General features: G+C 35.9%; 1 protein-coding gene across 4 annotated transcripts in view; it reads left to right on the top strand.

Annotated features, from left to right (window-relative positions):
• DNM3 (dynamin 3) overlaps nt 1-21,714 on the top strand; it is a 557,709-nt gene extending 535,995 nt beyond the window's left edge. For 3 of the 4 annotated variants that reach the window (XM_012000433.1, XM_012000431.1, XM_012000430.1), the window contains one exon: nt 11,247-16,176. In XM_012000433.1, the coding sequence (XP_011855823.1) occupies nt 11,247-11,316 (70 nt within the window). In that variant the 3' untranslated portion in view covers nt 11,317-16,176. Of the gene's footprint in view, nt 1-11,246; nt 16,177-21,528 lie in introns of those variants that run through there. The other variant, XM_012000434.1, reaches the window with a different exon arrangement.
• The last annotated feature ends 1,028 nt before the right edge of the window (nt 21,715-22,742 follow it).

Here is a 22,742-nt window from a genome sequence, read left to right as displayed (position 1 = left end):
ATACACCCCCACAGGAGAATCCCTAAGCTTCTATGGTAATTTCGAAACTAAGAGAAAATAAGGCAGTATGAGAAGGCATTATGCTGCTTTAAATATGACTTGGGAAATGGTCTTATTTTACAATCAAATATACCACTTGCTTCCATCATGTAAATATTACCAGTATTTGGTTTCAGATTTTCATGAGGCAACATTATCTAAATTTACTGTTGGTCTGTATACTTAAATATATAACATTCATTTGCAGTATTTCATTTATCTCAAAAGATTAGTGTATATCTCATCTAGAATGAGACCTCTTATGAGAATAGGAGATGGGAAAGCCTTTTGAAGGCATTTGGCAGTCCAGAGAGTCTGCAATGAAATTGTTCCACTCAGGAATCGGTATTTATGTAAGATACATTCTGTACCATGTGTATTTTTTTGTTTATATTAGGATTATTCTCAAAGTCAGTTTTAAGAGTGAATGAAATTTTTCCCTCAAGTAAATCTACCCTTAAGTAGCATCATGCTCAAGGGCCTACACCAGAAAGTCTGCCCCACTACTCTCACTATTATACCATTCACTGAGGAAAAGCTATAAAAACTGAGGAAAATGTCTACTTATTTTTTAAAACAACGAGAAATGCTTTTTGCTTCTCAGTAGTGTTGGAAAATATTTTAATAACTAAAATAATAAAACTTCATGTGAGGCAAATTCCACCTTAATTATTGCCTGTTGGGGTGGAAAAATTAAGGAAACATTAGTAAATGTGTTAACTAGAAAAACCACTGTAGTAATTTCCCGCCAAATACCTGGGTCTAAAGTCAAAATAAAATCTGTGCTTTGCATATGATTTGCATGAAAATAGACTTACAGTTTTAGCTCTAACAATAGTACCACTTAGGACTAAGATGAATGGACCAGAAAAACCCCTGTGATTCATCAGTAGACTATGATTAGCTTACTTCAATGTTCTGTAGTTCAGTTTGGAATCTTTAATGAGGGATGTTGATATAATTGCTTGATTCATTTTAATATTTCAAACACTCTAAATTACTCCATCACTATCTTAATAATTAATGCCTGAAAACTCATACTTACATTGAAAATTGATTTTAAAGCACAACATCTTTGAATAACACATTGAAATAGTGTTTCTGGTGTTTGCTTAAAACTTTGGTGTATAATTGATTACATCTTACAGATTACTTTTTTTTTCCTGGTATTTTCCTCTTCCAACTTAGGACTTTTTTGCCATATGTGGCTATTTGATGTCTATTGTTCATTCACAACCTTCTAGGTGACTGAAAAACGCATGGAGTTACTCATGCCAATAATTATTGCTACTGAATTGTTCCAAAGTCTCCCTTCCTGCAGAGAAAGAAGTTTCAGTAAAATATTCTAGAGGATTACAAATAATCTTTGCAGTTCATAAATACTTTCATAGGCTCCATTGCTCTTCACAGTTTTCAGTTAGAATGTTATTTTTGTCATGAAAGTTTGCATTTATATTTCTTTTCTGTGGATTGCTTACCACTTATTAAAATTAAAATGCATTTTAAGATGAAACATTATGTACCTAGAATACTGAAGGTAGCACTGACCATTGTCTTCTGTTCAGAAAGCAATGTTGAATTGGAAAAGCAAGATTTTAGAATATTCCTTTTTACTGCATTGTCATTGCACCCTTCCTCTCTACCCTAGTCCTTCTGATCTCCCTTGTCTCTCAGATGATCCCTACACCCAATTATACAGAACAGTCTTCCTCTGGTTACTTATATCGAACACTTGCCTGCTAGCTGTGTTTGGCAGGCCAGCAGGATGAGGTAATAATCAGAAGAAAATGTTCTGGTTTATTGGCCTCATCCACGTACAACATTATTCAAAACAGTTCTCTGTGGGTGAGAACAGGGTTGCTTTGAGATCCCCTGGTCTTATGTTCTGTAGTAGTGAGGAGGAACAAAACTGTAAACTTTTTTGATCTCTTCTAGAATAATGGTAAGATAAATGATATCTGCTTGGCTCATCCTTTCAGTAATGTTTACAGGCAGTTAGATGTATGTGAAAATGAGAGCCTTTCATTTATAAACATTTTGGTTTTACTCTTTCCAAGTTCAGCCGTCTTCTTAAGTACAGTCTCCATGGTCAGTACAGCAGTGTTTTCCTAAAAGCATATTTTGTGAACAATTTCTCCAGGATGATGGTAGTTTTTGTAAGACAGATGCCTAAAAGACATATGGTTTTCATAGATTTTCCGTCTAGACTAGCTTTATTTAGTGACTTTTGGTCTGAATTGGTCTAGTTAAAGTTTCTGTAGGAGCTTGTATAAAAATTTAAAATGTGGGCATACCATTAAGGTGTAAAACAAAAGTTTGACTTCTTGTTGGCAAGAGATTAAAACGGATTGGTTGAAAATTTCCTTCATGTTAAGTAATTCTGATCATCTTATAGGCCTACTCATCTATTCCGCCCTTACAACACTGTCCAAAATGGAAAGGCTTACCCTAAAAATCCCATAACTGTTAAATTCATATACTCCTCACTGTTCTTGAGTAAATTCTTTGTGTTCCAGTTTATGTGTGTGTGTGTTAGAAAGCCCTAATTCTTTCTGCAGACTCTTTACATGGCCCAGGGGACATATGATTCTTTACCCTTTTAGCACCAATTTTTACAAACACAGCATTTGTCTCATTTAAAAAAAGCATCTGACAAGCCACTGAGTAGAAGTGACGGAACCTTTAGGAGTTTCATACTGCCTTCAACCAACAATGAAAATTCTGTTTTTAAATGCGTTTCAAATTCTTGAGCCAGTGTCAAAGACTCATTTAGAAACAATATGACATGTTCAGAGGAAAAGAATTACATCTAGTCTTGCCCAGAAATCACCCTTTTGCTCCCTCTTTTGTAAGAGCTAATACTGCAGACCAGTCCCATCTTAACTGCATCAGAAAGAGGAGGCTCGTGGAAGGGAGGAAATGTGGGCTGTTCTGTCTCCACGAGTATCATTGCTTGGCTTCCTTGGCTTCTCACGAAGCATTTAATTGGACTTAGTCACATATTTGTTCACTGACATGGCAGCCTGCAAGGCATAATGCCTCTCTGTTTTTCTCTGTTTGCTTTAAAAATTTTTGTTTTTAAAATTTGAGCTCTAAAGCATATTAGAGCTCCTCCTGCTGGATTGAAAAAAAAAAACTGGGATGATTAATACATGGTAATTCTTTTTCTTCATATTTGCCACCTGGGCAAATAGAAGTGACAGAAGCCTATCATGTGGTGCACTTAAAACTGACCTTTTAATTCATCAGGTATTAAGGTCAGGCAGAAAGAAAATGTTGATGCTACACAACTCATCTCTCAGTCTTCAAATTCCTCATGCTCTTTTTTGTTGCTGTTGTTGAAAAAAATAAAAGGAATAGGAAAGGTTATTTTTCTATCAGTGTTTCTAGTTACATAGTTACCCCAAGTCACATCCCCATGCTTGAAAGGTTCTTGCTGTCTCTCAGAAAGCGACAAAAAGTTTTTTCCATCTTCCCAAAGCAGAAATGAATTGTACAGTCATATAGAGATTTGAAGTGTTGCCTTTTTCCTCCCTATGCTTTCTTCTTTTTCCTTCTTCCTCCTGAATTCCTCCTCCTTCTCAGAAGCAGACACTTGCCTCTCCCAGTAGCTAGTTCTCAGCACCTCCTTTCCTGCCTCCTCCTTCCCCTAAATGGTGGCAGTTGGCCTCTCCCTCTCCTGGTACCTGAAGTGGGAGTGACGAGATGGATCAGAAAAAGGTTTACCCCATTCACCATCAGTGGGAGTAGGTTTCTACAGCACATAAGTTTCTGGAGGTCTCTTTAGGAATAAGAGAGAAAGGAGGGGGGATGGAAGGGAGATAGGAAGAAAGGAGGGAAGGAGGGAAGGGGCAGGAAAGGAGAAAAGGAGGGAAGGAAGGAGCAAAGGAAAACAAAATCACTTGTAAATCTCTGTAAAACCACTTCCTTTCTCTGCATGCTTTCTCACACTGTATCCCTCTTGCCTTCTGCTGCTCTGCGGTTCTTTGTTTCTTTTAGCTCTTTCCTCCCCCCAGTTTATCTTCTCAACGATATAGTACAAAGGCCAAAATACTTAAAAGTTAATCTCAAAGTAATGCTTTTTAGAAATCATATTTTAATACAACTAAAAATCCTCTGTATTACCTGTCTCATGACTTTATTAGGACTTGGGACAAAGGAAGTCATTTGGTATTTGTGATAAAGAATAAGACAACCCTTGATTTCTCAAACTTCAGTACTTTCTGGCTTTCTTTCCTTTGCACATACCTTTTCTGTTCCTGGAATGCTAGTCCCCTTAACTTTCTCTGCTTTCTGGAAGTCCTTCCAACCTCTCATCCTCCTTCCAACTCTAAGCTAGGACTCCAGGTGTTTCTGAAACTCCCGAAGCAACTATTTTATCATAATCCTAATGTGGTCATGTTAACTTGTCTCTCTCCATCTCAATAAGAAACTACTTCTGGGCAGTGACTGTCTTTATTTCTGTCTCTGCCTCTTAACACAGTACCTAGCACATAAGTAGGGCTTACTGAGGGGATGAAGGAATATAAAAGGAATTGACTTGCAAGCCTCAATCAAAATTTATTTTGGAACAAGCCCGATACTTATTTTAAAAACCAATTTAAACACACTTTCTTGTTCTATTATATTGAAAAGCTTGCCTGAGTGAATGTTGTAAAATTCTTTCTACAAATCGTAAACCTGAGCAGAGTTAATGTGGGTAAATCATCCTTTAAGATGTTTTTCTGCCACAACCACAGAAGTGGTTATATTAGGCACCGTACGTATGGGTGAAATCCAAGTCAGATATGTAGGACAATGTAAAGAACGTGTGACAAAGCAGATTATATTACCATTTATTTCAGAGGCTAATTTATACAGGATGTTACCTTCATCAAAAAATTGTATGTTTGTATCATCAAAAAATTGTGAACTATTTTTCTCCCTATGTTCTGATTTCAAATTCCATGAGTTGATTCATATTTTCCCAATGACATACATTATAAAATCATGGGTTCATTTTCACAGGGGAAAGAAATGCTGGCTCTAATACACAGCAATAATCATATTAGAGAATTCCTTAAATCCTTTAAGTGGGCTCCAAGTTCTGTGTTCTTTCCAGCATCTACTGTAAACTACTCTTGTATAGTATTGGCTCATTCTGTTACTAAAGCCAAAAATTCCAAAAATATGCTGAATAGCACCCTATAGTATTTCTTACAGTAAATTATAAAATATTATCTTCCATGTGGACAAAATCATGACTGTTACAGCATTTTTCTGACTTTAGCCTCATACCTTCTAGATATGTAAAACCTATTTGTTAAATAAATGCCCAAAATGAGAAGTAGAATGCAAATACATTGCTGAAATTTAAAATACAATGTCCCAAAGTTTGTTCTCTTAGAGCAGACATTCACAAGAAGAAGTAGGGGTCCTTCATCATAGCTGCCTTCCATTTTACCTAGAGGTGTGCTCCGACCCAATTTATCTTTGGGCCCATTCACACTCATTGATCTACCACTTGGGACACTGCCCTCAGCAGGTGCTATGGAAAGCTGCAAGAGGTGTAGGAGTAATCTCGGTTCATAGAAGGTTTTGAATATTGTTCAGATGATAAGATATGCATGCACACCTAAAACTTAAAAAAAAAAAAAAAGATGCAAGCATTAAATGATTCAAGAGGGTCATTGAGAAGTAAAGCATTTCAATTCCTAAAAACACAGAAAATGGTTTTTGTAGATAAAACCCTTCGTTTTTTTAATCATAAATAAGTTAAAAAATGGTAGGCAAGTTGATATCAGATTCTAGTGGCCCTTGGAAACTTGGGATGTATAACTCTCCCTTGATCCTAGATGTATGTAAACTGAATTTTGAGAGTTATATTTTAAACTTTCAATTATAATTTATAAGTAAAACTTGCAGTGTAAAAGAAGCTATTGCGTATCCTTTTAATGCAAATAACTACCCTTTTAAGCAGATATCTTCTCTAAAAATGTCAGTCTTCGTATATCTTTTTGAAGCCTTTCTTTTAATTTGGGTCCACCTAACTAATTATGTTGGACTTCAATCCTACCCTCTCCAAAGATTAGAATTTGGAATGCACATTTAGAGATGCTTACCTTCTATTTATTTTCATAAGCAAATACAAGCTTCCCTAAGCAAGTAGTAGTTATTCTTCTGGTAATGACTAACAACAACAACAACAAACACTATAGTACAGTATCTTGGTCTTTACAACATAAGGCTAAAACTGCTTTCACCCATGCTTAAGTCTAATTCCCAAAGGTATCAAAGTGTTTCTACAATATTTCTTCATCCTTCTTAAGATTTTCCAGCACTTTCTCTTTTTGTTTTTACTTTACCTGGCAAGTAAATTGAATTGCTAATAAAGCAAAGTAAAAATCTTTTTTTTACTGAGCAGTGGTTTCAAAGCATAATCCCAGGACCAGCAGCATGTGGGAACTTGTTAGAAATATCCTACCCCATTAGAAACGTTGGGTGGCACCCAGCAAGCTGTGTTTTAACAAGGCTTCCAGGGAATTCTGATGCAAGGTCCAATTTGAGAACCATTGCCTAGAGCATGTCAATCTAACTGCCCAATAGAAAGAATTCTGCACTGGAAGTCATGAGATCTTAGTGCAAGCATAGGAATGGAAGAAGAATGAGCTACATAGGCCCATTCTGGCTTACACATTTACCAGTCAGATAATTCCTGCTTCCCATCCTAAGAAGAAATAAGGGCAGGGACAGAAAGACCAATCCATTTCACAAATCAGGATTATGCTAGCTGGAGGCAAGAAGCTAGAGGAAAGGTGGTTTTCACACCCACCCCACAAACTGATACACCAAAGCAGTTTGCCCTGTTGAGGTCTCCCTTAACTCCTGTTAAAATGGGCCTCTTATCATGAACACTCAGGACCAGCTAATCCAAAGAAGAGCAGATGAAATTTTAGTTCTTCTATTCTTAAAAGACAATAAAATAAGGCAAGAAAACAATGATGCATTCTTCTCTCTTATCGGTAAAACCAGTTTCTCCCCCACAATGCCACCCACCCTGCATGAGCATTTGACTTTCTTACAAAATTTGTCATTGTCCGCAATACTGCAAACAGTCCATCCCTGCAGCTACAAATACAACTTCAAGTATTACATCTTTCCCTTTGATTTGAAAGAAGAAACTTGGCTCTTCTATGTAACCATAAACCGCCCACATACAACACAGTGTTTCAATAAATACTAAGTGATACAAGATGCTCCATTTCAATGTAATGCCTTACTTAACGAAGCTCATCACTAAACAAAGCAACTGAGGAAAATTTAGTACAAAACAATAACTTTGCTTTCCCCAAAACAAACTGTCTTGTGAGGTGAATGTCTTTGGAAACTCTTTGAATGGTTAGAAGCTGGACCAATGAAATGAACTTTAACAGTAAACTTTAAATGTTTTCTGGTGTTGAAGTTGGCAAACATCTTAGCATTGCATATTAAGAAAATAATCACCCTGAATTGCTTTCTAGTAGGGTTGTACATACAGATTTTTGTTATTGTTTTAGAAAAAAATAAATAAAATGCTTATTTCTTCTGCAAGGGTTAGTGAGGAGCTCTTTAGGATTTTTAATTACTAAGTACATATATGGGTTCCTTTAACTGAAACTAGGCATATTTCCAAGATATCATAGTTATTTTGAGAGAACATGAACATTTTATCTTTTATTCTTTTAATTATTAATTCACCATCTAGCTATGCAGTGCCTATTGAACGCATGTCCCTAGGGACATCCTTAAAGGGCTCATAATGAGTAAGTTATCCTGATTGATTGATTGATTTGGGAAAAAACAATACTATGAACCACAGGCCATGCTAAGTTATGGGACATGGTAGTGAATAAGACTAACAATAGACCTGGCATATAGCAGAACCATATGTTCTCCTCATCTCCTGTCCTGACTTCTTTCTGCAACTGCCTACTACTATTGTCCTCTTGTCCCAGCCACATAGTCCAAGGATTAAAGCAGATATTAATGAGAATTTACTGTGCCATAAGAGTACTTAAGTCTTTCTATTCTCTATCCACACCATTGAATTCTTCCCTTCAGTCACCATCATTTAAGTTCCAGTTTCACTCATTATAGACCTACATTCCCTTACTTCCAAGTTTTATATGCAGCAGTTACAATCATGTTTGCCATTACTTTGACCACATTATTGTATTTTCAGACTTCCCAGAGTGTATTCTCAGACTCCGAATTATAAAATTTTGCCCTATTTTTCCACTTAAAATGGAGTACTATAACAAAGCTACTTGCATATTTGTTTTATTCCACTTATCTTCCATTCTGAATAGATGCTTAGCTCTTTAAAGTCATGTAGCATGAGGCAGTCCACATATTAGATGCTCAATAAATAATCTCTGCAATATATAACTGGAAGTCTTGACATAGATCATCTAGTCTGATTGTACAATTTGGCAACTGGAGCTAGAATCCACATTTTCTAACTTCTGATCCAGGACTCTTTCTATGTAAACATAGTACCCAAACATAAGCTTCTGACAAATGCCTTAAAAGTGTAGCATCCTTGGCCTCATTAGACCTACTCACCTTGATCTAGCCTAAACTCTAGCCTAGTTAAACATCTTGTTTAGGCACTTTTCAGTCATTTCTTCATTTGTCCATTATTCAACAAATACTTAACCACTGCCTTCTAATCACATTGTACCAAATGCTGAATATATGTAATAAACGCAAAATATGTAGTCTCTTTTCTCAAGGAATTTTGAATTTATTTGGGGGGCACTGGTAATAATCTAATAAATAAATACATAATCACAAACAGGGTTACTTGCTATGAGAGACACAAACATGAAGTAATAGAGGAAGGCAGAGGAAGTGGGGAAAACTATGGGATGGTCCAGAAGGACTGAGGAATAACAGTTAAGCCAAGAACAAAAGCATCAAAAGAGAAGTCAGTTTCATTCCTTTCTCTCTTGGCTACAAGCCTTGATACAAGCTATTACATATTCATGAAATGATTTCCAATCCATCATGCCATGCTGTATCCTACTTCTCACTGAATTTGTAGTCTAAAATCAACTTTTTAATTTAATGAAATCCCCTAATTAATTCCATTATCAAAACTTCTGGTAGAATTTCCCTCTTTAAAGTTCAAATTCTGGCCATTTCTCTCCTCCCACCAGCCAACTGGTTAATTGCTAAGAATATATTTCCATAGGGTACATGATTATTTGTCAAACTCCCTGAGGGCAGGAGGCTTATTATTTGGTATTTATTCCAAATATCTACTAAAGAACTGAGTAGTCAGATACTTTAGAGTCGCTAAAGATATCAATCCTACATGTCACTTTTTTTTTTTTTTTTTTTTTTTTTTTTTTTTTTTTTGCTATGGCCATGATTTACTCACAAATATCCTTGTATTTATAAGACCAATGGATATCACAAGCATTCATTAGTTATTTCTTGATTCTAGGAGGAACTTTCTTTCATTTAGTTATCAAACATTCAGTGACTGAATGACAAGCAGTGAGCTAGATACTGCAGTTACATGAAAATGATTAAGACATAGCTCATTTCTAATCAGTGAAGATAATATATAAGCCTAATTAGAGTTCAGTGTGATGACTAATAATAGAGATTTGTTGAGATACTGTACGAACAACTGTATCAGGAGAGGGGAAGGCAGGTCAGAGAAGACTTCACTGAAGTAAGTCCTGAATGATTAATTAGTAGTCTCAGAAGATGACCAAAATGACACTGAGAATGTAATTACATGTATGAAACAAGTTCAGTGGGTGTGACCTGTGGCCTTCAGAAACTTCATATCAAAGATGAAAATTATGCAGATTCAAGATTCAGGACATAAGTTAAACATATATGGCCATTTTAAATGAAAATAAGGCTGGGTACCATGGCTCACACCTGTAATTCCAGTGCTTTGCCCCTCCCTAAAGAAAGATTTCCTTTAAAGCCTCTTAACCATTTTTCAAGTGCATGAGGTAAAAGGAACTCTACTAATATCTATGAGTTTGTGCCTAAATCGTGAATGTTTTCACCATTAATCAACAATATCTCTTCTGCTTTGATTTTTCCTTGACTGTAATTTAATTTTATAGTTCCATGATTTTTCATCAACATTTCATAATTGCTTTCTTACATTTTTCTAACTTTACTTCTTCATACCTGAGAAAGGACATTCAATTTGATCAATTTAGAGTTTCTAATACAGAAGAAAATTTTATGACTATAATTCCAGAAGGAGTCTTTCTGAAAAAATCAGTTGCAGAGTTTTATCAAAAAGAAACATTTCAATTTATAGACTTTGTCAAATTTGTGGGGGTATAAAATGACTACCCAAGATACCACATATGAAGTCAAGTACACAAATACACTAAAAAACTTATTAATATATTTAGTAAATAAATGTAGAAGCTTGAGGAATAAATAATATAATAATAAGTAATAAATAATATTGCTTAGTAATGTTGAGACTCTCAAATACAGTAATATTTCATTATCTCAAGTACGTTTGCTCAGTAAACTCAGCTACCAGAAACATCACTGCCAACTAGAAAGTGAGTAATACTACTATTAGTAATACTAAAATCTTTAAGACCCAAAATAGGCACTAGAGCTCCTGCAATTTAAACAGGCACTCACACTAAGCCTATTTACACTTGCTACAGAGAACTCTAAAGCCTTGCTTTTCTGATTTTTAGTGCTCTGCAAATTACAAGCATAATATAGAACAAACTGGAGAAAGTTATAAAGGCAATGAGAAGTGATAATATCCTGAAAGAAAAAGAAGAGGAAAATTATATGTGAGAAATAAAAATTCAAAAACCATCATTGTCTGAAACAATATACTTTATTAGTTCCTGAGTTCATTCTATGTAATTATTATATTATATTGGCTAAGATATGTGCAGTATGTTTCAGATGGCTTTCAAATAGTTTCATATTTCTTATTAGTATTAGAAGGAATGACTTCAGTTTTGAGAAAGATTTGCATATGAAAAAATACGTAATTTTCATTAAAACTACTAGATAAATGAAAGGTGACAATGTTAAAATCATTACAGATCATAACCACTTCTGCTGGCCTGTATGTGCATGAGCATGTGTGTAATGGTTCTTTCTCAGTGTCCTTGGAACAATGTTCTGCTAGATATTCTACTTGTTTCTTTACCTTTCTCTTTCTCTCTTTCTAGCCGGAGACCACCCCCATCACCAACTCGTCCCACTATAATCCGCCCACTAGAATCCTCCCTGTTAGACTAAATGAAGTGTCTGGCATGGCAATTAATCACTAATGAATTATGCGAAAGCAACATATTTGATAACCATTGCAGTAAATCATGAGTAGTCGCATGTGTGGACATCAGTAGGCAAGTAACCAGTTTTACTAATGCGTTCATCACTCATCTTCATTGCTCATGGTACGTCAAACCTTCAGGGTTTGACTTGAAAACTGCTGACCTTTAGCGGCTTTATATGTTGTGCTGACCAAGGTAGGTTTGTATAGCAGCCCTATACTTCGGGGATCATTTGCCTACCATGGCATATATTTGAAATTGCTTTGGACAAGTTTTCTAGGCTATCTACCAGGTAGCTCATGAAATATAATTATTCAAATATGAGATAGTGGGCTTAGACCTAAGCCATACATATTTCTTTTCCCACATTCTGTTTAGGATGAGAGTAATTCTGTTGTGGACCTTGAATGCTACTACCTACTCCATAATTGCCTATTTAGCTCCTCTTTTCTTCCTTTTTATGTCATAAGACTGCTAGGAAGTGATTTTTTAAAATTAGGACTCCTTAAGAATAAACTTTTCCAGAAGCACGAGGTAGTTTGCAAAGGAAAAGTCTGCACTGTTTGCTCTGAAGAGCTTCTCCTCATTCCAATGTGTTTTGCTTCATGCTAGAAGCATATGCAACAGTGAATAAAAGCTTCTTTTTTTGTTAATCAGTCAATACATTTGGCTAATTAGTTTCAGAGTTCAAGGAAGAAGCAAAATATCACATCTCTAGAAGTGTTGGGAAAAATGTAATTTTTTTCTTTACTTATATTAACCTCATGGTGGATTACATTGAAGGCTGACATGGATAATGTTTACTTTTCTATTTGCTCTAATTTTTGGCATAGCTAAACTACACTTTGATACTAACTCCAGTTTTACTATTATTATTTTGGTTGGAGAAAAAAATCACTCTTTACATGCTAATTTGTAATCCTGATATGTAAGAATTTATCCTGCCTTTGAAACAGGTTCAGTGTAACTTTGTATCCATTATAGGCTTTCTTAATAAATCTTGAGGCTATGGGATAATCACATTTAAAGAATGCTTCCTGAAATGAAGTCAGTACAAGATGACATGGGATAAGAGCAGAGCTCACACTTTTACAGTTGTAGTATTTCAAAGTCCCTATCCAGGTCACTCCAGAAAAGGGTACTGAAACATCGAAATCTAAAGCAAATTTGCAATTTCTTAAGATTTCTAAAATTTACCAGAACAGTTTAGCCTGGGGGTTAATAGTTCAGTATTGAGGCTACGTTTTGGACTACTTAGGACCAGATGATTCACATGTAGGAAACAGCCAGAAGCCAACTGGAATTTTTGTGTGCTAACTGTTCCCAGACAGCAGAGCAAGTATTCACTGAGTATGGGTGTCCCATGACACTATTTCATATTCTACAGAAGTAAATCAGGTTTCACCAACTGAAATGTCTCCCTTTGAAAGTAGCAAACATGATTTGTATGTTAACTTAACTTTCATTTCCTGTGTAGTTTATACCCAGAGCAGATACTCATAAAGTAAAAACTTTTAACCATTATTAAAAAGAGAACTTGCTATGTTGAGTGGTGTTGTATTGACCTTCTTCTAAAGGCTTACGGCTAGCCCATTTATAATTGGTAAAAATCACAAAATACAAGATTTACCTAAAGGTCATTTCAACTTTTAAGGTTACAAGTGATTGTATGAAAACATCACAATCCTAAATCCTCTCGTATCTCACCCCAAACCCCAAACTGGGGAAAAAAGTTAACTCTTTGTGAATGGAACCAATGTGCAAGATACATACTACATTTTAAAAATAGTGTCTCAGCTAAATGGAAAAAATGTTAAGCAAACATCCATAGTAAAACAAATAATCTTCAGTGAGATATTTTTATAAAACTTCTTGTTTTTAGGATTCCCTTTGCTTCTTCCTTTGAATTCTCTAAAATAGGCAGCTAACAGATTATATACTTCAGGGTTTGGCTTTGTGCTAAATGTGGTTTTGTGTTTTGCTGTATTTCAAAATTTTCCTTCTGTTAAAGGAAAATATTGTGAATAACCACTGGTGTGTTCTTAGATCAGCACAAACCATGTCAAAAAAAAATTGGAGATTTTTTTTTCCAATTTTCCTTCCACTGATCTTAGGCGGTAATAAACAATGGCATTTGTCATCTTTGGCATTTGCTTTTAGATTATAGTCCCACAGTTGCACCGCCCCAATTGTCTACCTTTGTGGGTACAGTTTTGTTCTTTACTCCTAAGTTATTTCTAATAGAACCCAGCCTACTCTAGAATTTCAGCAGTGACACTGGAGAATTTTAATTTGCTGCAGTGCTATGTCATATTATTAGTATGAATCTCATTTCCCAAAGGGTTTGTATTCTGCTAAAAGGAGATGCCAATGTTGAATGAAGTCTGAAACTCTAGGATGTGCATAGGTTGACGTGCAGCATGCACACCAGGCCTTAAGATGGGAATGTAGCTTAATGAGCTTTCTGTTTCCCATGCCATTTCTAATCTTTTGTGTAATTTCCTCTTAACTGATTGCTCTGATATTGTAAACACAATAGATGTAGCTCTATCATGTCTAGCATAATTTAAAAATTCAGTGTTTTTAGGATTTGGGAAAATAAACTATAAATGTTTATTTGATAGGTAAATATAGTTTTATTGTCACATGCTAAATCTTGCATGCATAATGACTAATTAAAATAACCATTTACTCAATTATGGACAGATTATTGAAATAGTATTGATTCAGAACAAGTATATTGCATTTCTAAAAAAACATCTACCAAGGTTACTCGTCTGAATATTGCTTTTAGCCGTGTTTTATAACATAGACGAGAAGTAGGGTCTGTTTATTAGCAAATTTCCTATTTGTTCCAATACAAACTCACTTTATTCTAAAGTATATTAATGAAACCAGTTCCTGTGATGTAACTATAAGCCTTCTGGACTTAGAAGTAAAAAGTGGTCACATAGATTAATTTTGTGACTTTTTAGTATAGACTTCGTAGCCATAATTCTCAAATATGAAATGGGACCTAATACCAGTATGTGATACACATTGATGTTTTCTGTGTACAAACACATTTTCTATGCATGTGTCTCTGTGTATATGATACGGACCTAGTAAATATGTTTCTGTAAGTATGTGTATTTTATGTCCATTTGAGTAGGTAGGTTTAAAAATACTCGTTAAAATGCCACAAGCATGAGTGTGATTGTATGTGCATTGTGTGTATATATATAAATATATGTATATGTATGGTTGTAAATATCTATGTATACATGTACTTAGTATGTGTAGTATCAGGATATTTTTTAAACTGTGATAATACAACAGATAGCTTTGGATGATCTGCCATAACACGTGGTAACAATGGTTCATTTCTCATAACATATACGAAGGATACAACATTTTCTAACTCCAGATTGTTGTCATTTTGAGAGGTATAAAGCTCATAATTACCATGGCAACATGGTTATGTCCATAGACATTTGTATCTGAATCCAGAGCACTTCTATCTAAGAAGGAATTACCTTTGACAATATTTTTGGGGAAGAAGTAAAATCTGGAGACCTATCTTTAAGATCTCTAATTGGAATTATAAATTATTTTTGGGTTGCTGAGCTGAATCTTAAAAAGCTAAGTTGATATACATAGTCATTTTTCCTCTATGGTAGAAGTAAAAAAAATAAAGGGACATAGAAACATTAAAGTAGTGGATTTTTCTGAGTAAATTTGCTGAAAATGTAAGGGAGAAGCTCTCTAATACTTGGAGGTAGGTCATCCCCTTTTTCAGGTAAACATTTTTCATTTGGCAAATGGCATAATTATTTGAAAGTAACAGGAATCTCCTCAGAATGAAGAATAAAGCCTAATAGGCCTCTCACTGTTGAACGCATGAAAGAAGATAGTGTATGAGTCTGCAGCCATGAGTTTTGTATCATTTCAATTAGAAGACTACTAGCTGTGAGCTCAGACGTTAATGGAAATGAATCTAGATGATTTTGGAGAAATGATTATTAGTTCACCAGATCACTCATTATACGTTCTAAAAAGCTCAAATGTGTCTTCTAGATACTCTTACTCATCCTGTGTAATTGGTATGTTTAAAATTATGTGGTGCTGTGTAGGTGAAACTTTTAGAATATTTTTGAAGCATATGTAATATATGCACTGCTGTGTGTGTGTGTGTGTGTCTTTGTATATATGTAAGTGTGTGTATGTGTGAGAGCAAGAGAGAGGAAACTCAAAGAGGAGTGCTTGTCTTAAGACCTGTTCATACTGGTATATTGGTGAGACTTCTCACCTCTGGTCGGAAGTTTCACACATAGCTTAGCTCAAGTCATTAATCTCTTTTTCATTTTTACTCTTGAATTCCTTAAACTTCGCTCATTATGAAATGTTTTAAAATTATGACAAAAATTACTGTAACCTCTTGCCTTGTCTGCTACCAGTTTGTTAAAAATTATTCCCCCCAACCAGTAATTCCACCACTATTACTTGATTTGTGTTTTATTTCCTATGTAACAGCCTTTGTTTCGCTTGCTTGTCTAATTTTACTTTCCCTTTTTTGGGTCAAATTTTTCTTTTGCTTTTTTTGAAGAAGGAATATACGAAGCAAAATCTTGTCTTCTCTGTTGATTCTTTAATTAACCTGAGCCGGATACTTTCCACTGTCTTCTTGGCACTTTCAGGATTTCTTAATGCTGATATATGGACTCTTAGAATGGAATTTTTGAAGAAAAATCTCAAAGCCTGTATCATTCTTGAAGGTCACATGTACCTATTGTGAAAATGTGAAGCTGTATTTCTGAAGCTGAAATAAATTATAACATTTGAAGGACCCCTTTTCCTCATTCTTGTATATATTTGAATCATGTCTATGCATTTCAGTAATACCTGAGACTTCTAAATACTCATAGCTCTTTTGATTAAACTGTCCCAGAGTTAACAATGTAAAGAATGATAGCATTTTGTGCTTCTGTCATTAACTTGGAGAAAGATGGGATTGTTAAAGGGAACAAATTGAATAAATCAAAGGCAGGAGAGTGGGAGACATTGTGTTTCTGATTTGATGTCATTATTGGACTAGATTGAAGAACACAGACCTTAGCGGGAGGGTATGATGTGACAGTTGCCAAGAAGCACCATGACATTTTGCTGTTGAAAATGAAGCATTTATTTAAAAAATTCTGGGAAGTGGAAGGAGAAAAGATGGTGTGCCCAAATATTAGGTCCACAGAAGGCATTTCTTATAGCAAATATTTGAGTGTCTGACCCAACAATTAGCCTCTGTTCTTTTGTTCACTGGGCATAGAGGAGAATTTGCCGAGTCTCGCTCTGTCGCCCAGGCTGGAGTGCAGTGGCGCGATCTCGGTTCACTGTAAGCTCCGCCTCCCGGGTTCACGCCATTCTCCTGCCTCAGCCTCCCGAGTAGCTGGGATTACAGGCGCCCGCCACCACGCGTGGCTAATTTTTTGTATTTTTAGTAGAGACGGGGTTTCACCTTGTTAGCCAGAATGGTCTCGATGTCTTGACCTCATGATCCGCCCACCTCGGCCTCCCAAAGTGCTGGGATTTAAGCGTGAGTCACCACGCCCGGTCCAGTTTCCCCAGTTTTAAGAGAATGTATTCAGAAAATGAAAGAATGACACAACTTTGTCCTAATTTTGAGTTTCCAGAGAATAGAGGAAGACTCTCTATTACAAGAGTTTTGATGACAAGTCCCTTATCAATTGACATATTCCCAGATTGTCCCATCTAAATGCAGAAGACAAAAGGGGATAGGAGGAGAGAGATGTTGGTTTATTTTCTTTCTGCGATCAGGGCATGCTTATTATGAAAAAATGAACTGGACAGATTGTTGTGGTAATTTACTGTTTCCTGTGGAATTTCTTTCTCACATCTATACATCTTCCATGAGTGGAACATCTATACCTTCAAAGGAAGCTTCTTACTGGAAGAAAGATTCTGGATGAGAATCATGCTGTGTACTTGTGTTCCGTTTGTTTTAACTGCATGATTTTGAAGTATGTTAATAATATATTCAGAATAGTTTCTAAAGGTAATTTCCAAAAACAAACAAACGTATTGTAACTATTTCATTTGACCATTTTTCATTTGTGTTTTAAATAGCTCTGGCATTGGTGTAAACATATGCTCAATCTGTTTCCAAGATTTTTGTTTTTCTGATGGAACCTTTAAATTTCATATTGAGAAACGTGTTTGGTATTTGGGTTAGATTGACCTCATACTTTGCTTCTAAGCACTTCAACACACAGCTGGCATAGCCACTTTTCAGACCTGTTACTAGTATTTTTTTACATTTTGGCAGTCTAATACTTAGAATACATACAAGAGATATTGGCTAAAACTACAACCTTAATTCTAAATTTCTCAATTCCATGAGATCTTAATAAGTTTTACATACACATACACCAAGCATTTTTTGGCCAAATATGCTTGAGAAATAATGACTAAAAATCAAATGTTTCTTTATTGAAAGACTTCACAGAAGCCTTAAAATCAGACTGCATTCTGACTCTCCAAAAAAAGAATAATGTCTACATATTTCTCAGACTTATTTGACCATCAAACATCTTACAGAACTAGTGTCCTGAGGCACATGCCTTAGGAAACTGCTTCAGTGGCTTTAAGCCAGAGGAAAACCATCGAGTGTGATTTCCTCAGTACAGACTCTCACTAACAAAAAGTTGGATGATAAAATCAAATCTACTACTCAGGAGGCTAAGGCAAGAGGATCAGTTCAGCCCAGGAGTTTGAGACCAGATTGGCAACATAGCAAGACCTCATCTCTTAAAAAAAAAAAAAAAAAAAGTTTTATTTAGTTGGACATGGTGGCTCATGCCTGTAGTTCCAGCTACCAGGGAGGCTGAAGCAGGAGGATCACTTGAGCCCAGGAGTTTGAGACTGCAGTGAGCTGTGATTGTGCCACTGCACTCCAGCCTCAGGAGCAGAATAGGACCCCGCCATCTCTTAAAAAAAGAAAAAGACCAAATGTAAGAGCAACAAGAGCTCTCAACTAAGGGCAATTCATCTGGAGCTCTGGTACTTTGTCAAAGCAGTATCTGACTCTTAAGGAGGAAAGTCACATTGGAACAGGTGGCACAAAAGCAGTTTAGAGGCATACATGCATTGAGTCTTAATGACAGACTTACGTAGGATTCAGATAATTTTATATCTTACCTTTTCTCTCTGACTCTCCAAAAAAGAGATTCTTTAAATTACCTCCATGATATTATTGTGAAGGAAGGGATCCAGGTTGATTTAAGATTAATCATCAGAGAAGAATATTGAAGAATACCTATTCCTATTGCCTTTCTTTCCTCCCTTTCCCAAGCCTTCAGGCTCACTCACTGCTCTGGGTTATTCACTTACCTAAATGATGAGCAAAGAAAGCAAACAGAGCATTTTTTATGAGGTGTTTTTTTTGTTTTTTGTTTTTTTTTTGACAGAGTCTTGCTCTGTTGCCCAGGTTGCAATGCAGTGGTGTGATCTTGGCTCACTGCAACCTCTGCCTCCCAAGTTCAAGTGATTATCATGCCTCAGCCTCCCCAGTAGCTAGGATTACAGGCACGTGCCACCATGCCCGGCTAATTTTTGCATTTTTAGTAGAGATGGCATTTCACCATGTTGGCCAGGCTGGTCTCGAACTCCTGACCTCAAGTCATCCGCCCACCTCAGCTTCCAAAAGTGTTGGGATTACAGGCATGAGCCACTGCACCTGTCCTTTATTGTGAGATTTTAACAGAAAAGAAAAAAGCTATAAGAAAAACTTTCTCAGAGATCTTGCCAGAGGAATGTCACCATAAGACCAAATTGCATCATTGACATAAAGCCAAAAAAAAAGTGCGTAATTCATCATTCTTGTTAATAATTAAGCATTTTATATATAAATTACGCCCATGTTCCAGATACAGCTTTTGCAATCTCCTTTGCCTGTTTTGGCCAAAACATTCTGCTTTGAAGTTATTTTTCAAAATGCTTAAGAAAATATAACCTGAAATTAGAGTCTTGATTAGGTAAAATTGCTTATATGTTGAATACTAGGATGGTGAGCTTAAGAATTTGTTAGCAACTCAGTATTCCAATTTAGTACTGCAACTTTCATATGGGAGTGGCAATTGTATGAGGTACCTTTGTAGCTCTACATGTAAAAAGTCCAAATATTTGCATCACTTGCCTGTAAGCATTTCGGCACTGTATAAGTAATATAAAAATTATGCAAAAGAAAGAGCAAAAACCCCAACTGCCCATATCTTCAATAGAGCTCATTTTGACCCAGTAAATGGTATCATCATTCAACAATGCTTTTTCAGCAATGAAAGGAAGGGTAGATACAGTAAAGTGAGGATGAAAAGAAAAAGCTGTCTGAGGATATAAATGTCCCTGATGTTTCAAGCAAACATTCTAGCTGTCAGTGGAATATATTCCAAGACATAAAGTTTCTGATCCTGTTTCTGGATCAGAACACCAAACTAGCGCAAACAGGAAAGTGTTTTGGCATATGCTAACAGAATGTCGCTTCAGCACTGTGGACTTGCTGTTCAGTTTAATGGCCCACCTCCCCACCCTGCTGAGGTAATTAAAGTGTTCTAAAGCCCCTTCAGAACTCAAAAATAGTTTCTGTTTTCTGGGCAGGTGATAAATCTCATTGAGCTCGACAGAAATTTAATTACACTTTCTTCATGAAAACACCAGGGATACCCATTACCTGGATCTCTAAAACTAAAGCCTTGGAGACCCCCTAGCCCCCGCCCCAGCCCTGAAGTTGAAAGGTTAGGTACCAATAACAAGTTCTCCATCATTTAAATAGATGGGAGGCCTCTTTAGTGTAGTCAGCTTAAACTGGACTCAAGAAAAATTGATTTTGGACTTTGGGGAAGGTAAGATCATTTTTTACCCCTGCCCAGAAATAGACCAGTCAGTTTGGCTCCACTGACATCTCATAGAAAATGAAAAAGAAGTTTTTCTGTTTTTGTTTTTGTTTTTGTATTTTTATAGGCTTCATTGCTCCACTCACTGAAGTGTAACAAGAATAAGATGGAAGTGAGTATGTTGTTGAACACCTAGATAAGAAGTCCAAGAGAGGAGGGTCTTGAGATAACCTCACCATTCTACAGCTTGCTATAATGTTGAGTTCATTAATGGTTTGCTTAGAAAGGGGAAATTAAAGTGTAGACTTCTGCCAGAAACCAGAGGGAAAGCTTTATTTGGCCTGCTGTTTTCCTACTTACAAAGCTTTTCATTGCAATGTAGCGTTTACTGTATTTTCTCTAGCTGCAAATCATCTCCCTGTTGAACACAAGAAAGGCTGATGGCAAGTGAAGCACAACTTGGACCCTCATTTCATTATCCATAGGTCTGATGAAATGCAAGCCAGCCTAGGGAAATGGAGAAAGATCTGGCAGACCAGATGTCATTTACCCTTGGCCCACTTCAGAATAAATCAGAATTACGGTTATAACTAGCTCTTAGACAGAGGGAAATCCTAGAAAATCCTGGGGTCGCCATGGACCAGACCTAGCCTCCTGGTTTCCCTAGGCCTGAATCCAGGCTATTACACACCAGGACTACTCACCTGGAGCAAATTCTTATTTACAAATCCTTTTTTTCTGAGATCAACCTCTGGCATTCTCTGCATTGTGATTACATTGCTCATTTGATCCCTTGACACCACCTTCTAATTTAACTCACTTAAAAAAAAAATTTCACCTGCCATTGGCTACGTCAACTCCCTCTCCCCCATGGAGATTTCACAACGTTCATTGAAATCTTTGGAAATAACTGAGTGTCACAAAATCAGGATTGAGAATCAAATACTCAAGTTATAAAGGTATTTGGCTTGGGGACTAGTCCCACTTCTCCTGAATAAGAGTGCATGGATTTATCATTCCATGGTGCAAAATAAGAAGCTTTTTGAGTGAGCTCAAATTGCTCATACCTAGAACATTGCTAGTAGCCAGGAAAAGTCCTGGGAACTGCTAACTTAGCCATGTGATGTCCTTTCATTTCCTTTGCATGTCTGCGTGTTTTTGGGTGTGATTTGAATTTGACTTTTGTGAGCTATTTGTGCATGCTATTATTTGGGTTTATTTTATAATTTAAACATTGTTTTCTTCCTCTGCATCTGTGTCTTTCTTTTTGTTATTTTGTTTTGTTTTGTTTTTACTAGGCGGCCCCCTCCTGCAGTTCCAGGACGACCATCCTAACCCCCATCATTCATCTCCTTTTGTTTCCAACAACATGTCTATCCATGGTATTTAAAAGCTTTTCATTTGCACTATATGTTGTATGTACATAAAAACTTTTATTTTTCATCCATGTCTATAATAAAAACAAAGTTTATTCTATATAAAAATGAAGTGTGTTCTGTTTCTCCTTTTAAAGAAGACCTAAATTTAAAAAAGAATTTGTTTCAACTAAAACAAGGTAAGGTGAATATACTATGTGTTCCTCTAAGCTGCTTAATTCAAAAGTTCTTAAAGCACTGTGATTTAAGATGGTCTTTTAGACTAATAATCTACCTTCAAGTGAAATTTCTGTCCAATAGAAGAATAAAAAGAAAAAGAAAAATTATGGATGTCTAGAAAAGACACAGAAGACTAAATAATTCCAATCCACCTCCAGGAATCCCATTTTTACTTATTATTGCACCAAAATATTTTTTCCTATTTTTATTGTTTTTCTAAACAGTCTTAGAGGAGATAAAATGTAAGATCATGGAAGAAACTGTAGAGCTAAAACACATAAACCTCATAAATTCTATATCGCAAATTCAAGGGAGAAAAACCATATCATTCAGAATAAAAGTACAAGGCAAGGACATGTTGCCACCTTGAGAAGAAAGACTCCTCATGATGTCAGTAAAACACTAGAAAAAATGGAATCTATACAAGTTTGAAGGAAAAGGGAACTTTTTATTCCTCTATCCTCAAATCATAATTCTAACACTAAAATTTTAATCTATAATTTTTTAACAAGCATCCCAAAGATGTATCCAAATAAAATGTTTATTATTTAGGTAATATAGTACATTCCACCAAATATGTGATCGGAAGCCTTCCCAAGGGTTTAAGATTTAATTCAGAATTTTATTTTTTGAAAATTTGTGTGGCCTAAAATAGAACTTAAAAGTAGTCCTTCTCAAATGAGATCAGTTCTGAATGTGCTCCCCTTCAGCATATTAAGATAGAAAACTACATGACAAGAGAGTCAAAAAAATCATTCATCAGTTCTATTTACTTCTCATCTGACCTAGGCAAGCCCTGGCAAAGGAGGTGTTAGGAAGATGTAGGCGGGAACCCTCAATTGTAAAAGGGAGAATCCTCATTAGTAATGCTCTTTCTTTGGACCACAATTTTTTTTAAGGACTGAATTCCCCCACTT

This window comes from Mandrillus leucophaeus, unplaced genomic scaffold (assembly GCF_000951045.1).
Source record: "Mandrillus leucophaeus isolate KB7577 unplaced genomic scaffold, Mleu.le_1.0 Scaffold629, whole genome shotgun sequence".
NCBI lineage: Eukaryota > Metazoa > Chordata > Mammalia > Primates > Cercopithecidae > Mandrillus > Mandrillus leucophaeus.
Note: the sequence above shows the minus strand (reverse complement) of the source record. Positions and strands in the feature narration are given on the sequence as shown.